At 49.4% G+C, this 20306-nt stretch overlaps 1 protein-coding gene across 2 annotated transcripts in view; it reads right to left on the bottom strand.

Moving 5' to 3' along the window:
• The window catches only part of LOC135813802 (uncharacterized), a 31212-nt gene that overhangs the window by 1630 nt on the left and 9276 nt on the right, over nt 1-20306 (bottom strand). Inside the window, exons 2-4 of one of the 2 annotated variants that reach the window (XM_065326813.1) lie at nt 19653-19946; nt 10171-12713; nt 1039-1451 (exon numbers count right to left, since the gene is read on the bottom strand). In XM_065326813.1, coding sequence (XP_065182885.1) covers nt 1039-1451; nt 10171-12713; nt 19653-19946 — 3250 coding nt within the window. The remainder of the gene's footprint in view (nt 1-1038; nt 1452-10170; nt 12714-19652; nt 19947-20306) is intronic. The other variant, XM_065326821.1, reaches the window with a different exon arrangement.

A 20306-nucleotide genomic window follows, 5' to 3' on the forward strand; every position in this document is an offset into this window, starting at 1 on the left:
TACGGAGAGTCCCATAAGACGGCGACGGGAGCCTCGCAGACGCATGTCCACGGCGCTGAAAATGGCGAACTGAGTGCGCACGCGTACCCAAGCCATCATGGCAGAGAAGGGCTTCTCCCATTTCGCTGCTAAGCGGCTGGCGAGACGCTTCTGGTACGCACTGCACTCGCGGTGGAGGACAGCATCAGTGGAACACACCAGAGGAGTGAAAGAGCCTCGTAGCTCTTCAGTGGCATGCTTGTACTTCCTCTTCTTCGCTGCAGCTGCTTTGTTGGCGGTGGCATTCCAGGACAGGTTGGCCTTGGCATAACTGGGTGCGTCAGCATCTACGATGCGGTTATCGAAAAACGCCACCCGGTTGCCTTCCCATACTCCGCGAGCGAGCCAGTCCGCTTGGAGCATAGGCCGACCATTCCTGTCCTGTTCCGGGATGAGGATCGGCTCGATGGTGACGCCGCCGAAGGCAATGTCGGCAAGCTTGGCATCACTGTCACGGAGGTCGTTGTGGCCTCTCTTGACAAGGCCGCCCTTATGGCAGTCAAGGCCGTGCTGCAAGGTGAATGGGGCGCCACATCCGTCACAGTGAGATGGAAGAGAGTTGGGCTGCCTGCCGTAGCGGATTGCCAGCTGATCCCAAAACTGGGTTGCGGACATGTCGTAGCCTTCCTGACGGAGCGGTAGGACGGTCAGCCAGCCGGAAGCATGTCCGTCGACGATGCGGGAGAGTACACAGCACACAGTACACAGTACACAGCACACAGTACACAGTACACAGCACACAGTACACAGCACACAGTACACAGTACACAGTACACAGTACACAGCACACAGTACACAGTACACAGTACACAGCACACAGTACACAGCACACAGCACACAGTACACAGTACACAGCACACAACACACAGTACACAGTACACAGCACACAGTACACAGTACACAGCACACAGTACACAGTACACAGCACACAGCACACAGCACGCAGCACGCGCAGCAAACACTCACTCATGTGAGCCAAAGACAGCACTCTTAACTTACTGCGACATGCAATGACTGAGTGCTGCCAGCATAGCACAGTGTTGGTTGTGTTCACTTTGGTGTTCATCAGTTTGACGATGTTTGCCACACAGGTAGGCCATGCCACAACGAGGACATGCTGTGATGTTGTCCAGGTCATAGCAGACAAAACATGCTGCTACACGTGGACACCATTCCCGCAGTGCAATGTGGTGATCAATGCTCACTTGACCTCTCTTGGATCGATGATGTAGGGCAGCAATGAGAGAGATGTATAGTAGAGGACTGTCCGCAGTTGTTGGTGGTAAGTACACAATTCCAGACACTGAGAGACCAGTTGCACAATTGCTCGGCAGGTAAGCACTGAGATCATTAACCAATGACTTCAATGCTGGGAAGAGTTTGGAAATATCGACAGTTGCAAAGACTGTATTCTACAGCAAAACGCACAACAAAGGACAGTGTAGAGAGAACGTAACTGAAGCCCATACAATCGAAATAGACTACACATCGCACAATAAATACAAATCAGGCTGATATAGCAGAAAGCAACGCGTTCCATTTCCATAGTTACCATGTCTTAGAAGTTTTCACATTCTCCTGTGTGCTCAGCAAGTAATGAGGTTCAGTGAGACAGACACTATACAGTAGATCATTACTGAGTACACTGTGTTGCAGTACACTGGATGTTTAGAAGAGTATATCTTTGTCGTTGTTACTACAGTCGTCCCTCTCTAATCCGGCACTTTATAATCCAGCACCCTCGATAAACCAGCACAATTTTCAGTAGCCAAAATGTCCTCTTCATGTACATTGCAGCAGTAAATCAGATTTGTTAATCCAGCACCCTCCCTAATCCAGCAGATTTTCGTGGCACAAATGGTGCCGGATTATAGAGGGACCACTGCATATTTAAATCGAGTGGCACATTCGCACTACAATTCTACGAGTGCTAGTTTGAAAATACGTTACGAATTTGAGCAATTGTTACGTTGTACAGCAGGTACGAACAATTAATATTTACATACTCACCGGTTTTCGTTTCGGAGTCCCGCGCTGTGACTCAGCTAATTATTATTTCTATTTCGTTTGCCTTGTATCGTCTGACTAGGGGCGCTGTCACCCCGTCGGGTGCGAGCACCCTTGGACAGAAGCACTTCACGACACAAGTGTTCATTTTCGTTTTTCCTCTTCTGCTTCTTCACAGTTTGAATGTGTGCCTTTTTCGTACTCTGCTTTCGATCGAACCATGCGCGGGTCGATCTCCATAATTTTATCTTCCGTTGCCATGACTGGCATTAGTACGCGTTCTGTACTCACTCGCTGCTTGGCACGCTTGCAGCGCGTCTTTTTTCTGTTGCAACCCAGTGCCTGCGTGCACGGTACGGGATTTGCGATGCCACATCAGCGTTGGTGTGTCATTGTGCTTCGTTGTTGTTTTGTTCTTTGCTGAGTGTGGTCGTTAAAACTGAGCAAGAACGGGTCGTTGACAAGGCGTGGTTTTCGATGTGCATGCCCTCCTGTCAACTCCAAACTATTGGTAGCAGAGGATGGTTTTCACGGAGCCATCATGGAGGTAAAACTAGAAGACCTCGCACGGAAAAAGCGAGAGCTGAAAACGGATTTCACAAATACGAGGAGAAATTTGACAGTGGAGTCAACGAATGAGGTGCCGAACCAAGATGACGTAAAGGCATGGAGAAGCCACCTGACGACAGTGTATGACGAGACCAAGAAGGTCATCATGGAGTACATGGAAGCGGTGGTGGACACTGACTCTAGGAGACATGCTGGTCTCCAGAAGCAGTACAAGCAGCTGGAAGGCCAGTATTCCGATGCCATGGAATTGGCCAGGAGTGTGCTCATCAGGAGCAGCAGAGCGAGCCTGGCAGCGTCGACCAGGCAGACTCCCAGTCCCAAGCAATCGCCACTGAGAGGGGCAACGCCGTTACTGGCGTCAGTGCGAGAGGAAAGCAGAGAAATTCTAGATCTGCGTGCGGCGCTCCAAGATGCACCGTTTCTTGGTCGTCAGGACGATACGCGGGTTATGTTGCCCAGGGCTGCAGACTATGGAGAACGGGTGAAAGTAGAGCCGGACAGTCGTGTTGTAATGTTCAGTGGTCAGCGTGTGGGGGAACCTGCCGAACCCTTCCCGACCGTTGCCATGGCAACCGCGTCAGCACACGCGCCACCGCAAACAAATATGATCAACAGCAATGCATGCACCGCTTTATCTGCAGCAGCCGCGGAGTACCAGCCACGTAGTTCAGTGCTGCCAGCGTCATTTGCAACTATGACCCCGGGCAGCAACGCTCCCGCTATAAATCAGGAACAAGGCTCTGCCTTCCTGATCCACGATCCTGCTGATCAAACACCTAGTATGATGTATGCAACGTATGGCAACAATAGTGCTAGGCCGCAGCAGGCATACATGTACCAACAACAGCAACCGCAGTGGAGTGCGAGCAATAGTGCAGTCATGTACAACTCACCTGTGTCTACTGGACCGTCGCACACCATCTCTACTGGAGCGTCACAGTACGGTGCGAGACCCAGCGCTGGCATGCAAGCACCCCGGACCGCAGTATTCGCCCCAGTTCCGACATATGTCGGAGGCACCGCAGCTCGACCTGCGCCACGGACTGCTCCAGCGGCAGCTGCACAGATCAACATCGCCAGCAAGTTGAAGCGGATCGAAATTGCCGTGTTCACCGGAGAAAAGCGAAAATACGAGCGCTGGAAATCCGCTTTCAGCGTTTGTGTGGACCAGCAGCCGCTCTCCACTGAATTCAAGCTGCTGCAGCTCCGACAGTACGTGGCGGGTGAGGCACTGGATGCCATCGAGAGTCTCGGCTACTCGGCAGCAGCATACGATGCTGCTCTGCGGCGGCTGGAGCGACGCTTCGGTGGGAGTCGCCGGCGCCTTGCGGTTAGGATGGAAGAGCTGGAACGATCTCCACCTATTCGATCCGGTAGAGCCCAGGACCTGGAGCGCTTTACCGATGTGCTCGACATGGCAGTGGTGACGTTAAAGGATGCCGGTATGCACACCGAGCTAGGTACCGGCATTCTCTACCAGCGGATCCAGCAGAAGCTGCCGGTGAACTTGTTGGCCCAGTATCGCCGCTGGATAGTACACCACCAAAAGGACGAATCGGTCGAGGTGCTGCTGGAGTGGCTGAATGCCGAGGCAGAAGTTCTTGCTGCCGCCACGGAAACTATCGAAGGCATCAGCCAGCAGCATCACGTCAGAAACCAATTGTCAACCAGCGGGACAAGTCGAAATCAGCCGACTCGGACGGCAACTGCTCACGACGCTGTGCAACCGCGCACGACCACGTTCGTGACAGCTACAAACACCGCTGGCAACGTGCCGACCGCAAGGTCCACATGCCAATGCTGCAATGGTGGCGAGCACCCGATCTGGCGCTGCCCAGAGTTTGAGAAACAAACTGTAAGCCAGCGCTGGGCAGCAGCGAAGCGAAGCAAGTCATGCTATAGAATATAGTATAGATGCCTTGCGACTGGGCACAGCGGCAAGGACTGCCCACGGGACCGGGAGTGCGGTATCAACGGGTGCACGCAGCATCACCATCGCCTGCTGCACAGTGAGCCCCGTCAACCGCCTCCAGCGTCGTCAACCCACGCCTCCGGAGAGACTGGAGCCATGCAGCCGGAGAACTTCAGTGCTGTCTCCCTCGGAAACAGCACGAAGGGAGAGGAGAATAGAGTACGGACGGTGACGTCGATTCGGACAGTTCCCGTTCAGCTATCCAACGGCAAGCGGTCGCTAACTGTTAACGCGCTGCTGGACGACGCCAGCACGCGCTCGTACATAGCGAGCAATGTTACCGCAGAACTCGGCCTGAGTGGATCAAGTATGTCGCTGACCATCAGCAAGCTGAATGGACAGCAAGAGACCATTCACACTGTCCCAGTATCGTGCACTCTGCGAAGTGTTGACGGAGCCACGTCGACGACTCTCCATGCGTGCACAATCGAGCAGCCAACAGGCAACATGGAAGTTGTAGACTGGCACCACCTGGGAAAGCAGTACGCACATCTAGCCAACGTTGAGTTTCCGCCGCTACCGTCGAAACGCCACATTGACGTGCTTATCGGTGCCGACTATCCAGAGCTTCACATGGCGTATGAAGAGCGCTCGGGTAACAGCCCTGAGCCCGTGGCGCGTCGGACGGCATTAGGTTGGACCTGCATCGGCCAAGTACAACCAGCACACCCAGCGGCGAGCTGCTGCTTCACAATGTTCAGCGACGGTGACCTACAGAGCAGCTTGAAGCGCCTGTGGGAAATCGAAGAAGTGAACAGCAGCACTACGAAATCATGTCACGCGACGACAAGGTGGCAGAGCAGAAAGTTGCAGCGTCGTTGAAGGTGACGGACGGCCGCTACTGCGTTGGCATACCCTGGAAATCCGAACGTCCAGTCATGCCTGAAAGCCGAGCGAAGGCACTCGGCCGTCTGCACAGCTTGGAGAAGCGGCTGCGACGTGACTCAGCAGCAGCAACAGCGTACAGCGATGTCATCCGCAAGTACCTAGCCAACGGGTACATTCGACGAGTGCCTGACAACGAGTGTGGAGGTTCTGTAAACGAATGGTACCTTCCACACTTCGCCATCATCCGTGAAGATAAGGCCACCACGAAGACACGTGTGGTTTTCGACGCAGCTGGCATCAGCAATGGTCTAGCGCTGAACGATGTTATCAGTGCTGGTCCCAAGCTGCAGCAATCGCTACCGAAGGTACTCCTGCGCTTCCGGCAGAACAAGGTCGCCATCATCTGCGACATCCAGGAGATGTATCTCCAGATATCCCTGGCTCCGGAGGACAGGCCCTTCCATCGCTTTCTTTGGCGGGATAACGAGCAGGAACCGGCCACATACGAGTTCAATCGAGTGGTCTTCGGTGTGAACGCGTCGCCTTTCCTAGCGCAGTACGCGGCTAGACACAATGCTCATCAGCACGCCGACACCTATCCTCGTGCAGCGGAAACGGTCCTTGAGTCAACGTACATGGATGACTTCATGGACTCTGTTCGAAGCGATGAGGAAGGCGTTGAGCTCGTAAGGCAGCTGTCGGCGTTGTGGCACAAAGCCAGTATGCACCCGCGAAAATGGCTGAGCAACTCCACGGCGGTGTTGCAGACCATCCCGGAGGAGGATCGCGCTGAGGAGATCAACCTCACGAAGGGAGAGCTGCCGAATGTCAAGACACTGGGAGTCCTCTGGCTTGCCAAGGAGGACCAGTTCACGTTCCAGCTGCAGCTGTCGGAGATCGGCTCAAATCCTACGAAGCGCGCATTTCTCAGTGCAACAGCAAGTTTGTTTGATCCACTTGGACTCCTCGCACCGTACCTCGTGCAAGCAAAGGTCCTGCTGCAAGAGATGTGGCTTTGTGGAGCAGCATGGGATGAGCAACTGCCCCCAGCAATGGTCAAGAAGGTTCTCGGCTGGCTTGAGCAGGTGACGGAGCTATCAACAGTACGTGTACCACGCTGCCTGACGGCCACGGGACGCACAGCAATCAGCAGCCAGCTTCACGTGTTCTCAGATGCGTCCGAGGTCGCATACGGAGCAGTCGCGTATCTGGTCAGTCACTATGACACTGGAGAACCGACAGCACGGTTCGTCGCAAGCAAGGTCCGTGTGGCACCAGTGACTGCTGTCAGCGTTCCGCGGCTTGAGCTAATGGCGGCGACAACCGGAGCAACGCTCGCCACATCATCCGCCGAGTCACTGAACCTCGACCCCCGAGCAACGACGCTATGGTCGGACAGCAGCAACGTTCTGCACTGGATCACCAACTACAGCCGCACCTTCAAGCAGTTTGTGGCTAGTCGAGTGGGCGAGATTCAACGGCAAACCAATCCTACCCAGTGGCGGTACGTGCCCACCGCGCTCAATCCAGCCGACCTGGTCTCTCGAGGAATGTCAGTGCAAGAGTTGGCGGGAAGCAGTTTATGGTGGAACGGTCCCGGCTTCTTGGGTGCCGCTGAAAGTGAATGGCCTGTTCAGCCAGAATTGAAGCCCCGTCCGTCAACTCTGGAGTTGAAGAAAGACAATCAACCGACGGACGAGTCCATCGAGCTGACTGCGGTGACCGTCGACCAATGCCACAGCGAGCTGAATCGTCTAGAGCCAAGCCGCTACTCCGACTGGGTACGAATGTGCCGTGTTCATGCTTGGTGTGTGCGATTCGCTACGAATTGCTCAGTACCACCCGCACAACGAGAGTTTGACGAATTATCGCCACCAGCGATCCGAGACTCTGAGGAGTTCTACATCAAGCGAGCGCAGCAACAGTCGCTACCAGAGTATGCTGCAGTTAAAGCAGGCAAGCCGATCCCCGCAACCAGCAAGCTGGTCTCGCTCAAGCCAATGACTAGGGAGGTTTTGCATTCCGAATTTCGGAATTATTTTCGACTGTGCTTTTCCGAAAAACGGTATTTTCAGTGTTTTGCATTCCGAAAATCTGATTCGACTTCGTTTCCAAGGGTTGCCATGCAAAACAAAATGGAGAGCGTCGAAGAGGTTGAGCAGGATCAGGGAGTCGTAAAATACCTGGTATTTTACGGCTCCCTGAGCAGGATCAAATCCATGTGCGCAGGCCAAACTGTTTTGGGGTGCGGTTCGAAGACGAGGACGTACTGATGGTGGACCAAGTGATCCAACAGCTGAAGACGAGGTTGGCGAACTACTGTCTTGTACTGTCAGTAGGCTCCATGGCAAAGGAAGATAGAGTGTGATGGAGTGTGAGAAGATTAGTCAACATCAGGGAGTCGTAAAATACCGTATTTTACGACTCCCTGGTCAACATGGCGAGATCAGCGAGAGCAGCAAAACCAGCAAAAATCAAACTGACTACAACGTGGAAATTTTTTCAAATAATCGAGAGCAGCAGAATACAAACATGAAAAATACACTTTTTTGTATTCAAATATGTACTCCCAAACATGAAAGAGCCGAAAATCCATTTTCGGAAAACCATGCACTTTCGCCACCACACTTCCGAAAGTTCGACTACTTTTTCGACTGCTGCCGCCACATTCCGAAAATAATTCCGAAATTCGGAATGCAAAACCTCTCTACTGACGACGCTGGCCTTCTACGGGTCGGAGGTCGACTACAGCATGCAGACTTCTTGACTGCAGAACAGCGCAATCCGATCGTCCTACCACGAGGAGATCATGTGACACAGCTGATTGTCAAGGCATGTCACGAACGAGGATATCACGCGTTCGGTGTCAGCCATACGCTAGCCGAACTCTCGTCGCGCTACTGGATCGTTGCTGGCCACGAAGAGGTGCGAGCTTGGGAAGCCAAGTGTGCGAGGTGCGCCCGGAACCGTACGAAGCCGGCAATGCAGGTGATGGCGCCACTACCTAAGGTCCGAGTCAGCCTGCCGCTACGCGCATTCGGCCGAGTCTCTGTAGACTACGCCGGACCGTTTATGACGAAGCAGGGCCGCGGCAAGACACAACACAAGCGGTACCTGTGCTTGTTCACCTGCTTGCAGACGAGAGCAGTGCATCTCGAGCTGTCATACGCGTTGACAACGGACTCGTTCCTGCAGGCGTACGTACGCTTCACCAATCGACGGGGAGTACCGATCGACGTCATCTCCGACAATGGCACGAATTTTGTCGGCGCCACCAATGAGCTTGCTCAGCTAGTCAAGCAGCTTGATGCAGAGGCTATTCAGCGGCAGACAGCGGATCAGCAGACTAGCTGGCGTTTCAACCCTCCAGCAGCACCACATTTCGGCGGAGTGCATGAGGCGTTAGTAAAATCGGCAAAGCGTGCTATCTCGGCGATTCTGAAGAACGCGGAGGTCACAGACGAGGAGCTATTGTCTGCTATCGTCGGCGCGGAGGCACTCATGAACTCACGGCCACTGTCCTACGTGTCGGCAGATGGTCGTGACCCAACTCCGCTAACGCCCAATCATTTCATGTATGGCCAAATCGGTACTCGGTTCGCACCTGCAGGAGTGGACGAGAGCGAGTTCAACCCTCGGCAACGCTGGCGTGTAGTGCAAGAACTCGTGCTGCACTTTTGGCGGAGATGGATGCAGGAAGTCGTGCCAGAGCTGAACCGGCGACTCAAGTGGAGGACGGCCGAGACAGACCTCAAGGTCGACGACATCGTTCTAGTGACATCCCAAGACAACCCACGGGGCACTTGGCCAATGGGTCGCGTCACCGAAGTGCACCCTGGTCCAGACGGACACGTGCGAGTTGTGAAGGTCAAGGTGGGCGACAAGACCTACACCCGCCCAATCGTGCGTCTTTGTAAGCTGTTCTGTGAGTAGCTTCTTGTTTGCCTATTTCAGAACAATAATCAATTTCGAATTTTTTGGTCACTGTGAATTTCGGCACAGTGAGAAGGGAGAGAAATGTTTAGAAGAGTATATCTTTGTCGTTGTTACTATATTTAAATCGAGTGGCACATTCGCACTACAATTCTACGAGTGCTAGTTTGAAAATACGTTACGAATTTGAGCAATTGTTACGTTGTACAGCAGGTACGAACAATTAATATTTACATACTCACCGGTTTTCGTTTCGGAGTCCCGCGCTGTGACTCAGCTAATTATTATTTCTATTTCGTTTGCCTTGTATCGTCTGACTAGGGGCGCTGTCACCCCGTCGGGTGCGAGCACCCTTGGACAGAAGCACTTCACGACACAAGTGTTCATTTTCGTTTTTCCTCTTCTGCTTCTTCACAGTTTGAATGTGTGCCTTTTTCGTACTCTGCTTTCGATCGAACCATGCGCGGGTCGATCTCCATAATTTTATCTTCCGTTGCCATGACTGGCATTAGTACGCGTTCTGTACTCACTCGCTGCTTGGCACGCTTGCAGCGCGTCTTTTTTCTGTTGCAACCCAGTGCCTGCGTGCACGGTACGGGATTTGCGATGCCACATCAGCGTTGGTGCGTCGTTGTGCTTCGTTGTTGTTTTGTTCTTTGCTGAGTGTGGTCGTTAAAACTGAGCAAGAACGGGTCGTTGACAAGGCGTGGTTTTCGATGTGCATGCCCTCCTGTCAACTCCAAACTACTGGATTCTTTCAGAATGGAGTGTGGAGTGTGGATGAAAACTAGGGTAAGGATAACGCTGCACTACCAGCTTACCTCAAACGTCTGCAGTACTCTAGCCATCAGTATACAAGACTGCACCACTTCTAGATCAGGTATCTTGTTCTGGCTACAGTTGTTAATCAGTGCTGTTGTGTGATCTGCTGGATTTGAGCCATTACACCATCTCCTGACATAGTCCATCACAATGTAGTAGGCATGCTGTGCTGGTAGAGTGATACCCAATGGAGTTGTGTGTGCCCTTCCATTTACTACCGAGGATATGTACTGGATGTTGTACATATCACCCAAGTACATGTTCAGTAGTGTGGTTACTGTGTCATTATCCATGGAGTACAGGTACTGTTGTACCTGGAAAGCTGCCACAGTGGTAAAGTCGTCATGGGTATTGAATGTGCGTCTGATAGCAGTTGGTACATGTTTCCACTCGCAGAGTTGTATACCCAGTGTTGTAATCAATGATGGTGAAATAATCCACTCACTGCTACAGGAACTTGATACAACCTTGCCCAGGATCACAGCAATGCATTCTAGCAGAACGCAGTACACTGTAGCACATGAAGGGACTGCACCATCCTGTGATAGTAAGTGTGATGAGATTACCCTCTCTGCAAGGTCTTCTACCACCTGTACATTGGGTATATCCTTGTTTAGCAGAGTGGAACAATACAGTTGAATGGATTTCAGAGCATATTCAGTGACACCTGTTGCAAGACCCATTCCCAGTGTTGTTGTAACACGCTGGTACACCACCTGAAGACGGGATAGTGTTTCCTGGCTGAGCTCAGCTTGTCCTTCCATGCTGCCCATGGTCCGAGATATGTTTGTTCTGCATGACTCCAATGAAAGTTGGATCAAAATCAGCTGCAGCTGTGATTGCTCTCCTGTCGGTTCCTTGTTGCATTTCTGAAGAAGTGTTTGGGCTTTGAGCTCCAAATCGTCAAAATTGGTGTCAGAACCCGCTGCTAAGCCTGCACTGATAAACCTACACTCGACCGTGGCACAAAGACCGTCAACTTGAACGGAGAGCGGTGCATTGTCCAATCTTTGAAACCTTTCAACAAACGCTTCAACAACTGTTGATTTCCCAAACAAAGCTGCAAACAAACCACAACACGTTGCTAATCTAGAGAAAGGAAGAAGTTCATCATCAGACAGCAGATGAACAACCGACAACGCATTCTCGATGTTCACGATTTCCTGAAGCAGTTTGTAACTCCAATACATTGCTTCCTCTGCACTGCAACCTCTACGATGATCAACATCCTTCACAAAGCCAAGGAAATGCTTGCACATTCGCTGTTGGTACATGCGTTGCTTGTCTTCAGGGCATTTGTAACGGCCAAACTCGGCGACGAATGGTTGCAAAGAGTAGCGTTTCAAATCCGCATTGTAATCCAGGAAACAAATCTTGATCAAAGGATCGAAACGTACAAGATGAACCACATTGGCATCAGTTGCAGGCAAACCCACCATCACACAAGCGCAATCAGATGTGAACGATGAACGCAGCTGGGAGAGAGCATGGAATGATTCCTTGTCATCCTGCTGTAATGCGTTGTATGCTAATTCCAACAGCTTCAGGATTCGATGATTCGGTTTCAGACCCGAGTGACGATCGTCGTTGAACACATCTAGACCAAGTTCCTGAAATAGCGATAACAACATGGTTGGAGTTTTTCGGCCACCTTGTAGAAGACCAGCTGTAATGCGTACAGCAAGTGGAACATTTCCACAATGATCCACTAACCTCCGTGCATCTTCAATGCTCACACTACCATCAACACATAGACCACGGAGAAGACCAACAGCACAAACCTTTGTCAGACCAACAAGACGGTGTTGTTGTAGTTTAAACTGGGCAGCGTGTAGGTCAAAGTAAACACGACTTGTCAGTAGGATATGAACGTTGTGTTGTTGTCGTAGTAGTCGTTGGATGACATCTTGTAGTTGGAAATCTTTATCAGCACCCGCCTGCATAGCATCCTCGGCATTATCCAGAATACATAACATGTGGTGCTGGCTACCATCATCATCCATGCCATCAGTTGATTTCGTTGTCATACCGCAAGTTTCAGACGAAGCCGGGTTTGTTTCGAGTCGGTTTTGAATCATTGCCTGGACAGCGTCAACACCAGCTACACCGCGTAAGTCAAAGAACTCCACACGACAACCAGCATTGCGACATGCATGTCCCACGGCAATGGCTACGGACGTCTTACCAAAACCAGGTGGTGCCACAAGACTCTTCACTCGTGTAGATGATGACTTGGACTTTGTTGTGAGAATGTTGTGACTGATCTTTGTAACAATGTCATTCCTGCCAGTGAAGTGTTCGTCCAGGTCTGGTAGAGATGAGTTGCTTGAATGTGATGATGTTTTTGAAACCTGAGCTGTAGTTAGTCTAGTACTCCTTGTTGTACCCACACTAGTTGCACTGGTTGTTGCTAAAGCTGATGTTGCTTGTTTGTCTGTTGCTGTATGTCTGCTGGAGGACAGTTGTTGATCAGTCTCACTACCTCCCACTGTGTGGACTGATTGTTGCGTTTTCTGTTGTCCAGCCGTTGTCATGGTAGCATCTATAAAGATAAAAAGTAGAGAACAGAACTAAAGTGAATGTAGAGTCTGTACAAGTATAGATCTATTGCTATATTTGACACTCTATTTCAAAGAGGATGTACCAGGCGCGTGCACCGTGTGGTTTTCTTGGAGCCCGGAAACCACCTTTTTGCGGCCAGCAATATTAATTTTTTGCTTCAGGCGCAACATGCGGTGCGCGTGCACTGTCACAGTGTGCGTAGATGCACTTTTCGTGTGAAAGGCAGGGAATGTGTAGCGCACGTGCCCACCACCACTACTGCTGGGTACAGTACAGTGTACAAGTACAATAACATGTGCAGTAGTAGTGTACGGAGCTTCCAATCCCACGGGTGGGTAGATGTACACGTACATGAACACGTGAAGGTCACTGCATGCACTGGTAGATCTACACGTACACGTACACGTGAAGGTCACTGCATGCACTGGTAGATCTACACGTACATGTACACGTGAAGGCCACTGCATGCACTGGTAGATCTACACGTACATGTACACGTGAAGGTCACTGCATGCACTGGTAGATCTACACGTACACGTACACGTGAAGGCCACTGCATGCACTGGTAGATCTACACGTACATGTACACGTGAAGGCCACTGCATGCACTGGTAGATCCACATGGTGCAATAAGTACTATCAAGTATCATGCATGCACCTGCACATTACAGTCATCTACGTGACTAGCTATACGGTCATGTTGCATTCAGGCACAGCCACTACGGTACCGGCGCTAGTGACATGTCCACTCACGCGCGATGCAAACAATTTTTTGCTGGACTCGACTACGCTGTACAATGTACTGTGCTTGTGCAAGGATATCAAAGACAAAGCGCGGACAGTAGGCATGTCGCATATGTCCAAAGTGGAAACAAGTGCTTTCATCTTGGTTTTGAAGTGCGTGCTTTTGTCTTGGACTCGAGTACGAGCGGCTGTCTATTTTGTTAGTAAAATAATTATAACTGTTCAGGTTTGTGGTTTTGAGGACAAAGGCAATGACTTTTCAGCAGAAGACTTTGTCCGCTCTCTGGGGAAAAAACCCAGCAGCGTCGCACCCGGAACGACGTGAAATTTCTATTATCAAACGGTTCCTGGCAGTGAGGCCAAGAGCGATTGTTGCCCCTGGCTTGATGGATGAAGAGGTGGCGGCTGACAGGCACAATGAGTCAGACAGTGACATGGATTGACCTGCTTCTTTGACTCACTTACTAGCAACAGTGTCTGAATCTTCCTTCACTACTTCGAACTACTTTTATAACGTCGGCTAGCCTATTCATTTATCCTGTGTCAGGCAAATGCCTTTGTACCACATTTGTTTTGATGGCTCGGTGGGACTGGCAGCCATAACCTTTAAAACTTTCTTTCAGTGTGTAATACAGTCGTCCCTCTCTAATCCGGCACTTTATAATCCAGCACCCTCGATAAACCAGCACAATTTTCAGTAACCAAAATGTCCTCTTCATGCACATTGCAGCAGTAAATCAGATTTGTTAATCCAGCACCCTCCCTAATCCAGCAGATTTTCGTGGCACAAATGGTGCCGGATTATAGAGGGACCACTGTACTGCTGAATCTGCAGGTAGCTTATTGCAAAATGGTAGTCCAATTGTTTTGGAAACCACCTTTTTTGACCCGGTGCACGCGCCTGTGTACAGCCTAAATACACAATTTTACAACTTGTAGTATTCTGGCAAAAAAGCTTACAACAATACAAGTAATGGTAGTATTATTGTCACTATGTTCAATGGTGTTAGTACAAGGAAGCTCAGACGCTCCTTTCGTTCCACATTCCCGATTGAGCTCGCGTACTTCAAATATGGATGGATGTGCTATATTATAAGTACTAGTATCAGCCATGGAAGCTGCTCTTGAGGGGTGGTCTGACGCCAGGTCAGCTAGAAGGCCGATGTTTTCCCGTGCATGCCCAGTTTTCAATATCTTGGGAGCATGTCTCTATAATGCTTTCCAATACACGTACATAATGTATTATCTGTTTGTTTCAGCAACACACTCAGCCTCTAGCAACACACATACAGCTAGCACAGTAGTCATCACTGGACAAGAACAACATCTGGGGGGGGGGGGGTAGGGAGGAGGGACTATAACAAGGAGTGCATGAGTATAGCCTAGCATTAGTACTCCCAGATAATTAATTGCACACCGAGTATTCTATGAGCGTTGGAATTGGTGGAAACTGGTCTGGCTATGGCCACACCAGCCATACCAGTGGTGCCGGTCCTGGGTAGATAGGAATTTTCACAGAACATTTCACTGAACGCGGCTCTCCATTCGTATAAGAACTTGGACGAAGCACCTGTCGTTTTCCGAATGCTTAGTCGAACGGTCTTAGTCCGAGGAGATTGCAAAACACCGCTCAACCATCATGTCCAAGCAAACACGATCCCGTAGTGTACATGTAGATCAGTCGCCGTACCAGTGTAGTGTAGTGTAGTGTAGTGTAGTGTAGTGTAGTGTAGTGTAGTGCAGTGTAGTGTAGTGCAGTGTAGTGTAGTGTAGTGTAGTGTAGTGTAGTGTAGTGCAGTGTAGTGTAGTGCAGTGTAGTGTAGTGTAGTGTAGTGTAGTGCAGTGCAGTGCAGTGTAGTGTAGTGTAGTGTAGTGTAGTGTAGTGTGGTGTGGTGTGGTGTGGTGTGGTGTGGTGTGGTGTGGTGTGGTGCAGTGCAGTGCAGTGCAGTGTAGTGCAGTGCAGTGCAGTGCAGTGCAGTGCAGTGCAGTGCAGTGCAGTGCAGTGCAGTGCAGTGCAGTGCAGTGCAGTGCAGTGCAGTGCAGTGCAGTGCAGTGCAGTGCAGTGCAGTGCAGTGTAGTGTAGTGCAGTGCAGTGTAGTGTAGTGTAGTGTAGTGCAGTGTAGTGTAGTGTAACTGTTAGTGTAGTGTAGTGTAGTGTAGTGTAGTGTAGTGCAGTGCAGTGCAGTGCAGTGCAGTGCAGTGTAGTGTAGTGTAGTGCAGTGCAGTGTAGTGTAGTGTAGTGTAGTGCAGTGTAGTGTAGTGTAGTGTAGTGTAGTGTAGTGTAGTGTAGTGTAGTGTAGTACAGTGTAGTGTAGTGTAGTGTAATGTAGTGTAGTGTAGTGTAGTGTAGTGTAGTGTAGTGTAGTGTAGTGTAGTGTAGTGTAGTGTAGTGTAGTGTAGTGTAGTGTAGTGTAGTGTAGTGTAGTGCAGTGTAGTGTAGTGTAGTGTAGTACAGTGTAGTGTAGTGTAGTGTAGTGTAGTGTAGTGTAGTGTAGTGCAGTGTAGTGTAGTGTAGTGCAGTGTAGTGCAGTGTACAGTCCATTCATAAAAAGATGGGCTCTGGCTCTGGCGAGCTCCCGTATTTGGCGATTTTTCGTGATTTCATCGTACACAGTGCAGTGCTGCGAAATTTGAAATTTGAAAAAGGGTCCAAAAAGGGTACCTGAACTGGGGTTCGAACCGCACAATGCACTGTTGCAGACGGGGTCAAACGGCCTGGATTTTTTTGGTTTTTCCCAATTCAATGCTTTGGGGGCAAAACCTGGCCGAAATCCTATTCTTGTTATGGCTTGCTTTTTGGAGAAAAAAACTTCAGAAACATAATTGGAAGAGGACTCCATAGAGGATTGCAGAAACAAATTCTAAAAAAACTCAACGTTTGACCCATTTATGGCCAAAAGCTAGAAGTTAATTTTTTTCTGAATGGACTGTAGTGTAGTGTAGTGTAGTGTAGTGTAGTACAGTGTAGTGTAGTGTAGTGTAGTGTAGTGTAGTGTAGTGTAGTGTAGTGTAGTGTAGTGTAGTGTAGTGCAGTGCAGTGCAGTGCAGTGCAGTGCAGTGTAGTGTAGTGTAGTGTAGTGTAGTGTAGTGTAGTGTAGTGCAGTGTAGTGTAGTGTAGTGTAGTACAGTGTAGTGTAGTGTAGTGTAGTGTAGTGTAGTGTAGTGTAGTGTAGTGTAGTGTAGTGTAGTGTAGTGTAGTGTAGTGTAGTGTAGTGTAGTGTAGTGTAGTGTAGTGTAGTGTAGTGTAGTGTAGTGTAGTGTAGTGCAGTGCAGTGCAGTGCAGTGCAGTGCAGTGCAGTGTAGTGTAGTGTAGTGTAGTGTAGTGTAGTGTAGTGCAGTGTAGTGTAGTGTAGTGTAGTACAGTGTAGTGTAGTGTAGTGTAGTGTAGTGTAGTGTAGTGTAGTGTAGTGTAGTGTAGTGTAGTGTAGTGTAGTGTAGTGTAGTGTAGTGTAGTGTAGTGTAGTGTAGTGTAGTGTAGTGTAGTGTAGTGTAGTGTAGTGCAGTGTAGTGTAGTGTAGTGTAGTACAGTGTAGTGTAGTGTAGTGTAGTGTAGTGTAGTGTAGTGTAGTGTAGTGTAGTGTAGTGTAATGTCAATGAAGTGTAGTGTAGTGTAGTGTAGTGTAGTGTAGTGTAGTGTAGTGTAGTGTAGTGTAGTGTAGTGTAGTGTAGTGTAGTGTAGTGTAGTGTAGTGTAGTGTAGTGTAGTGTAGTGTAGTGTTGTGTAGTGTAGTGTAGCGCAGTGTAGTGCAGTGTAGTGCAGTGTAGTGTAGTGTAGTGTAGTGTAGTACAGTGTAGTGTAGTGTAGTGTAGTGTAGTGTAGTGTAGTGTAGTGTAGTGCAGTGTAGTGTAGTGTAGTGTAGTGTAGTGTAGTGTAGTGTAGTGTAGTGTAGTGCAGTGCAGTGTAGTGCAGTGTAGTGTAGTGTAGTGTAGTGTAGTGTAGTGTAGTGTAGTGTAGTGTAGTGTAGTGTAGTGTAGTGTAGCGCAGTGTAGTCCAGTGTAGTGTAGTGTAGTGCAGTGTAGTGTAGTGCAGTGTAGTGTAGTGTAGTGTAGTACAGTGTAGTGTAGTGTAGTGTAGTGTAGTGTAGTGTAGTGTAGTGTAGTGTAGTGTAGTGTAGTGTAGTGTAGTGTAGTGTAGTGTAGTGCAGTGCAGTGTAGTGCAGTGCAGTGTAGTGTGGTGTAGTGTACAGTGTAGTGTAGTGTAGTGTAGTGTAGTGTAGTGTAGTGTAGTGTAGTGTAGTGTAGTGCAGTGTAGTGCAGTGTAGTGCAGTGTAGTGTAGTGTAGTGTAGTGTAGTGTAGTGCAGTGTAGTGTAGTGTAGTGTAGTGTAGTGTAGTGTAGTGTAGTGTAGTGTAGTGTAGTGTTGTGTAGTGTAGTGTAGTATAGTGTAGTATAGTGTAGTGTAGTGAACCGCGACTCAACCTTGTTTGTTCAAGCATGGCATATGTGACATCAATGGAAAGGCAATGACTTCAGCTACCTTAAAGGGGAAGTTAAGGCAAAAATTAAAATTTCACCAGTTGTAGTCTTCAGGGTGCTGAGTCGAATGGTCGTGGTCCGAGGAAACTGAGACGCTCCCTTCCTACTTGAATTCCAATCGAACTCGCGCACTTCCATCGAAATTGGGTGACTGCGCCCTACTAGATGGGTATTTGTATGCAAAATGTCACTAAAAGCGCCATTTCGTTCTTATAAAAGCACGGATGACCGCGATTGGCCCATATGTTGTAGTCTTTTGGACACTGAGTCGACTGGTTTTGATCCGAAAAGGCTGCGATGCAGCGTTCCTCCTTTATTCCCAATCGAACATGGTTGAACAAGCGGTCACGTGCTCCTGCTTACGCCAGTCACCTGGTCACCGTGCCTGCAGGGTACAACTTACTAGCCTGTTTGACCTTTTTTGGGTGCAGTCCTGTCACTTGAGTTGAACCTTGGTGTGAAAGTTGTCGCCTGCTGGCGTGGTGACCAGGTGATTTGGGCACCCAGGAGCACGTGACTGCTTGTTCAACCATGTTCGATTGGGAATAAAGAAGGAACGCTGCATCGCAGCTTTTTCGGACCAAAACCAGTCGACTCAGCGTCCAAAAGACTACAACATATGGGCCAATCGCGGTCATCCGTGCTTTTATAAGAACGAAATGGCGCTTTTAGTGACATTTTGTATACAAATCCCCATCTAGTAGGGCGCAGTCACCCAGTTTCGGTGGAAGTGCGCGAGTTCGATTGGGATTCAAGTAGGAAGGGAGTGTCTCAGCTTCCTCGGACCACGACCATTCGACTCAGCACCCCGAAGACTACAACTGGTGAAATTTTAATTTTTGCCTTAACTTTCCCTTTAATGATAGCTTGCATGCCGTCCTACCGGTAGGACCACGGGTCCTACCGGTAGGACCCAAGAAATCGCGCTGCAAAAGTGCTTTTGGTTGAGAAATTTCTTGAAACAATTGTTGAGATGAGGTCTTTGTCAGGCAAAGTAATGGCGCAAAATGCAAGACTATGTCCAGTGCATTGCATACGCGCAATTTTATCAATTGTCAAAATGGCCGCACATACTCCTGTCGGAGCGCTAGCAACTCTGTCCAAAGTGAATTTTGACCATGGCACATCAATCGTGGTGAGGTACTAATGTTTTTATTAGTCTGCCAAGGCAGTGGAATGCATAATTCCATACACCGTTTCCATGGTTACCATTTGCTGTTACCATGGAATTTCGTACTATGCTTTGTGCGATCACGTCTAAAATTTGTGGACTCCTTCATTAGCCCCTGAGCAACAGTTTAGGGTCAAGTTTTAGGTCAATGTTAGAACAGAGGCCATGCAGCATGTCTGTGTATGATGGTCCTACCGGTAGGTCCTACCGGTAGGACCGAGGTCTATGCAAGCTATCATTAAGCATCGACAAGGGAGTACTGGCCACGGGGCACGGGATCAGATAGAAGCGCGGTCAAAGTCAGGCCAAAGAGATCTCACGCGGGGCCCCATTTAACCCTTTGTGTACGGACTGTACAACTTTCGATCCCCTGGAATCGAAATTTTTCAAAATTTCAATCGATCGGAACTCAGTCATTCCTGGGTTATTTCCAAAAACTAACATATGTACGTTGAAGAGAAAACTCTCAGCTGTCCGTTAAACACCACCAAAGTTGAACACATTGCAGTAAACGTATAGCAACAACATACCTGTGGGGGACAAAATGGAGAGCATTTCCTTGCTCTTGTCCGCATAACCAAGTTCCTCAATGACAACACAGAGATCACGATAAGTCTTTAGGCCACCAGCTCTGAGCAACTGGATGAGCGCCTCATTATGATCAGACAGTCCATCCCGGGACCGAATTCTCTTTAGTCGCTCTATTGATGCGTTGTCAGCTATGAGATGTTTCTTGATCACCATCTGTCGCAGTCGATCTGCGTCAACATTGTTCAACCATGGTTGAATATCACACACAAACCTTTTCAGGTCAAACGGATTGTCTGTTGCGAAAGCAGCAAAATACAGAAGGCACAGATGACCATGAACACACAACTACACACAACTACATGTCAAGAAACAAATAAAAATGGAATTGCACAACACCGATAATACATGGAAAGGAATTTGAGTGGACACACCCATTCCAATAGCGCTGCACATCCGTTCAAGTTCCGCTATTTTACAACGTTTCGGCACTTGGCCATCGTCAGGTGATACGAACAATGGACACACACACACACACACACACATACACACACACTCACGTGCACACACACACACACACACACACACACACACACACATTCCCAGAACCGCACATCGGAGCGCTTTCGCGATTGTTTCAATGGACTTTCTCTTGG

This window comes from Sycon ciliatum, chromosome 1 (assembly GCF_964019385.1).
Source record: "Sycon ciliatum chromosome 1, ocSycCili1.1, whole genome shotgun sequence".
Classification (NCBI taxonomy): Eukaryota; Metazoa; Porifera; class Calcarea; order Leucosolenida; family Sycettidae; genus Sycon; species Sycon ciliatum.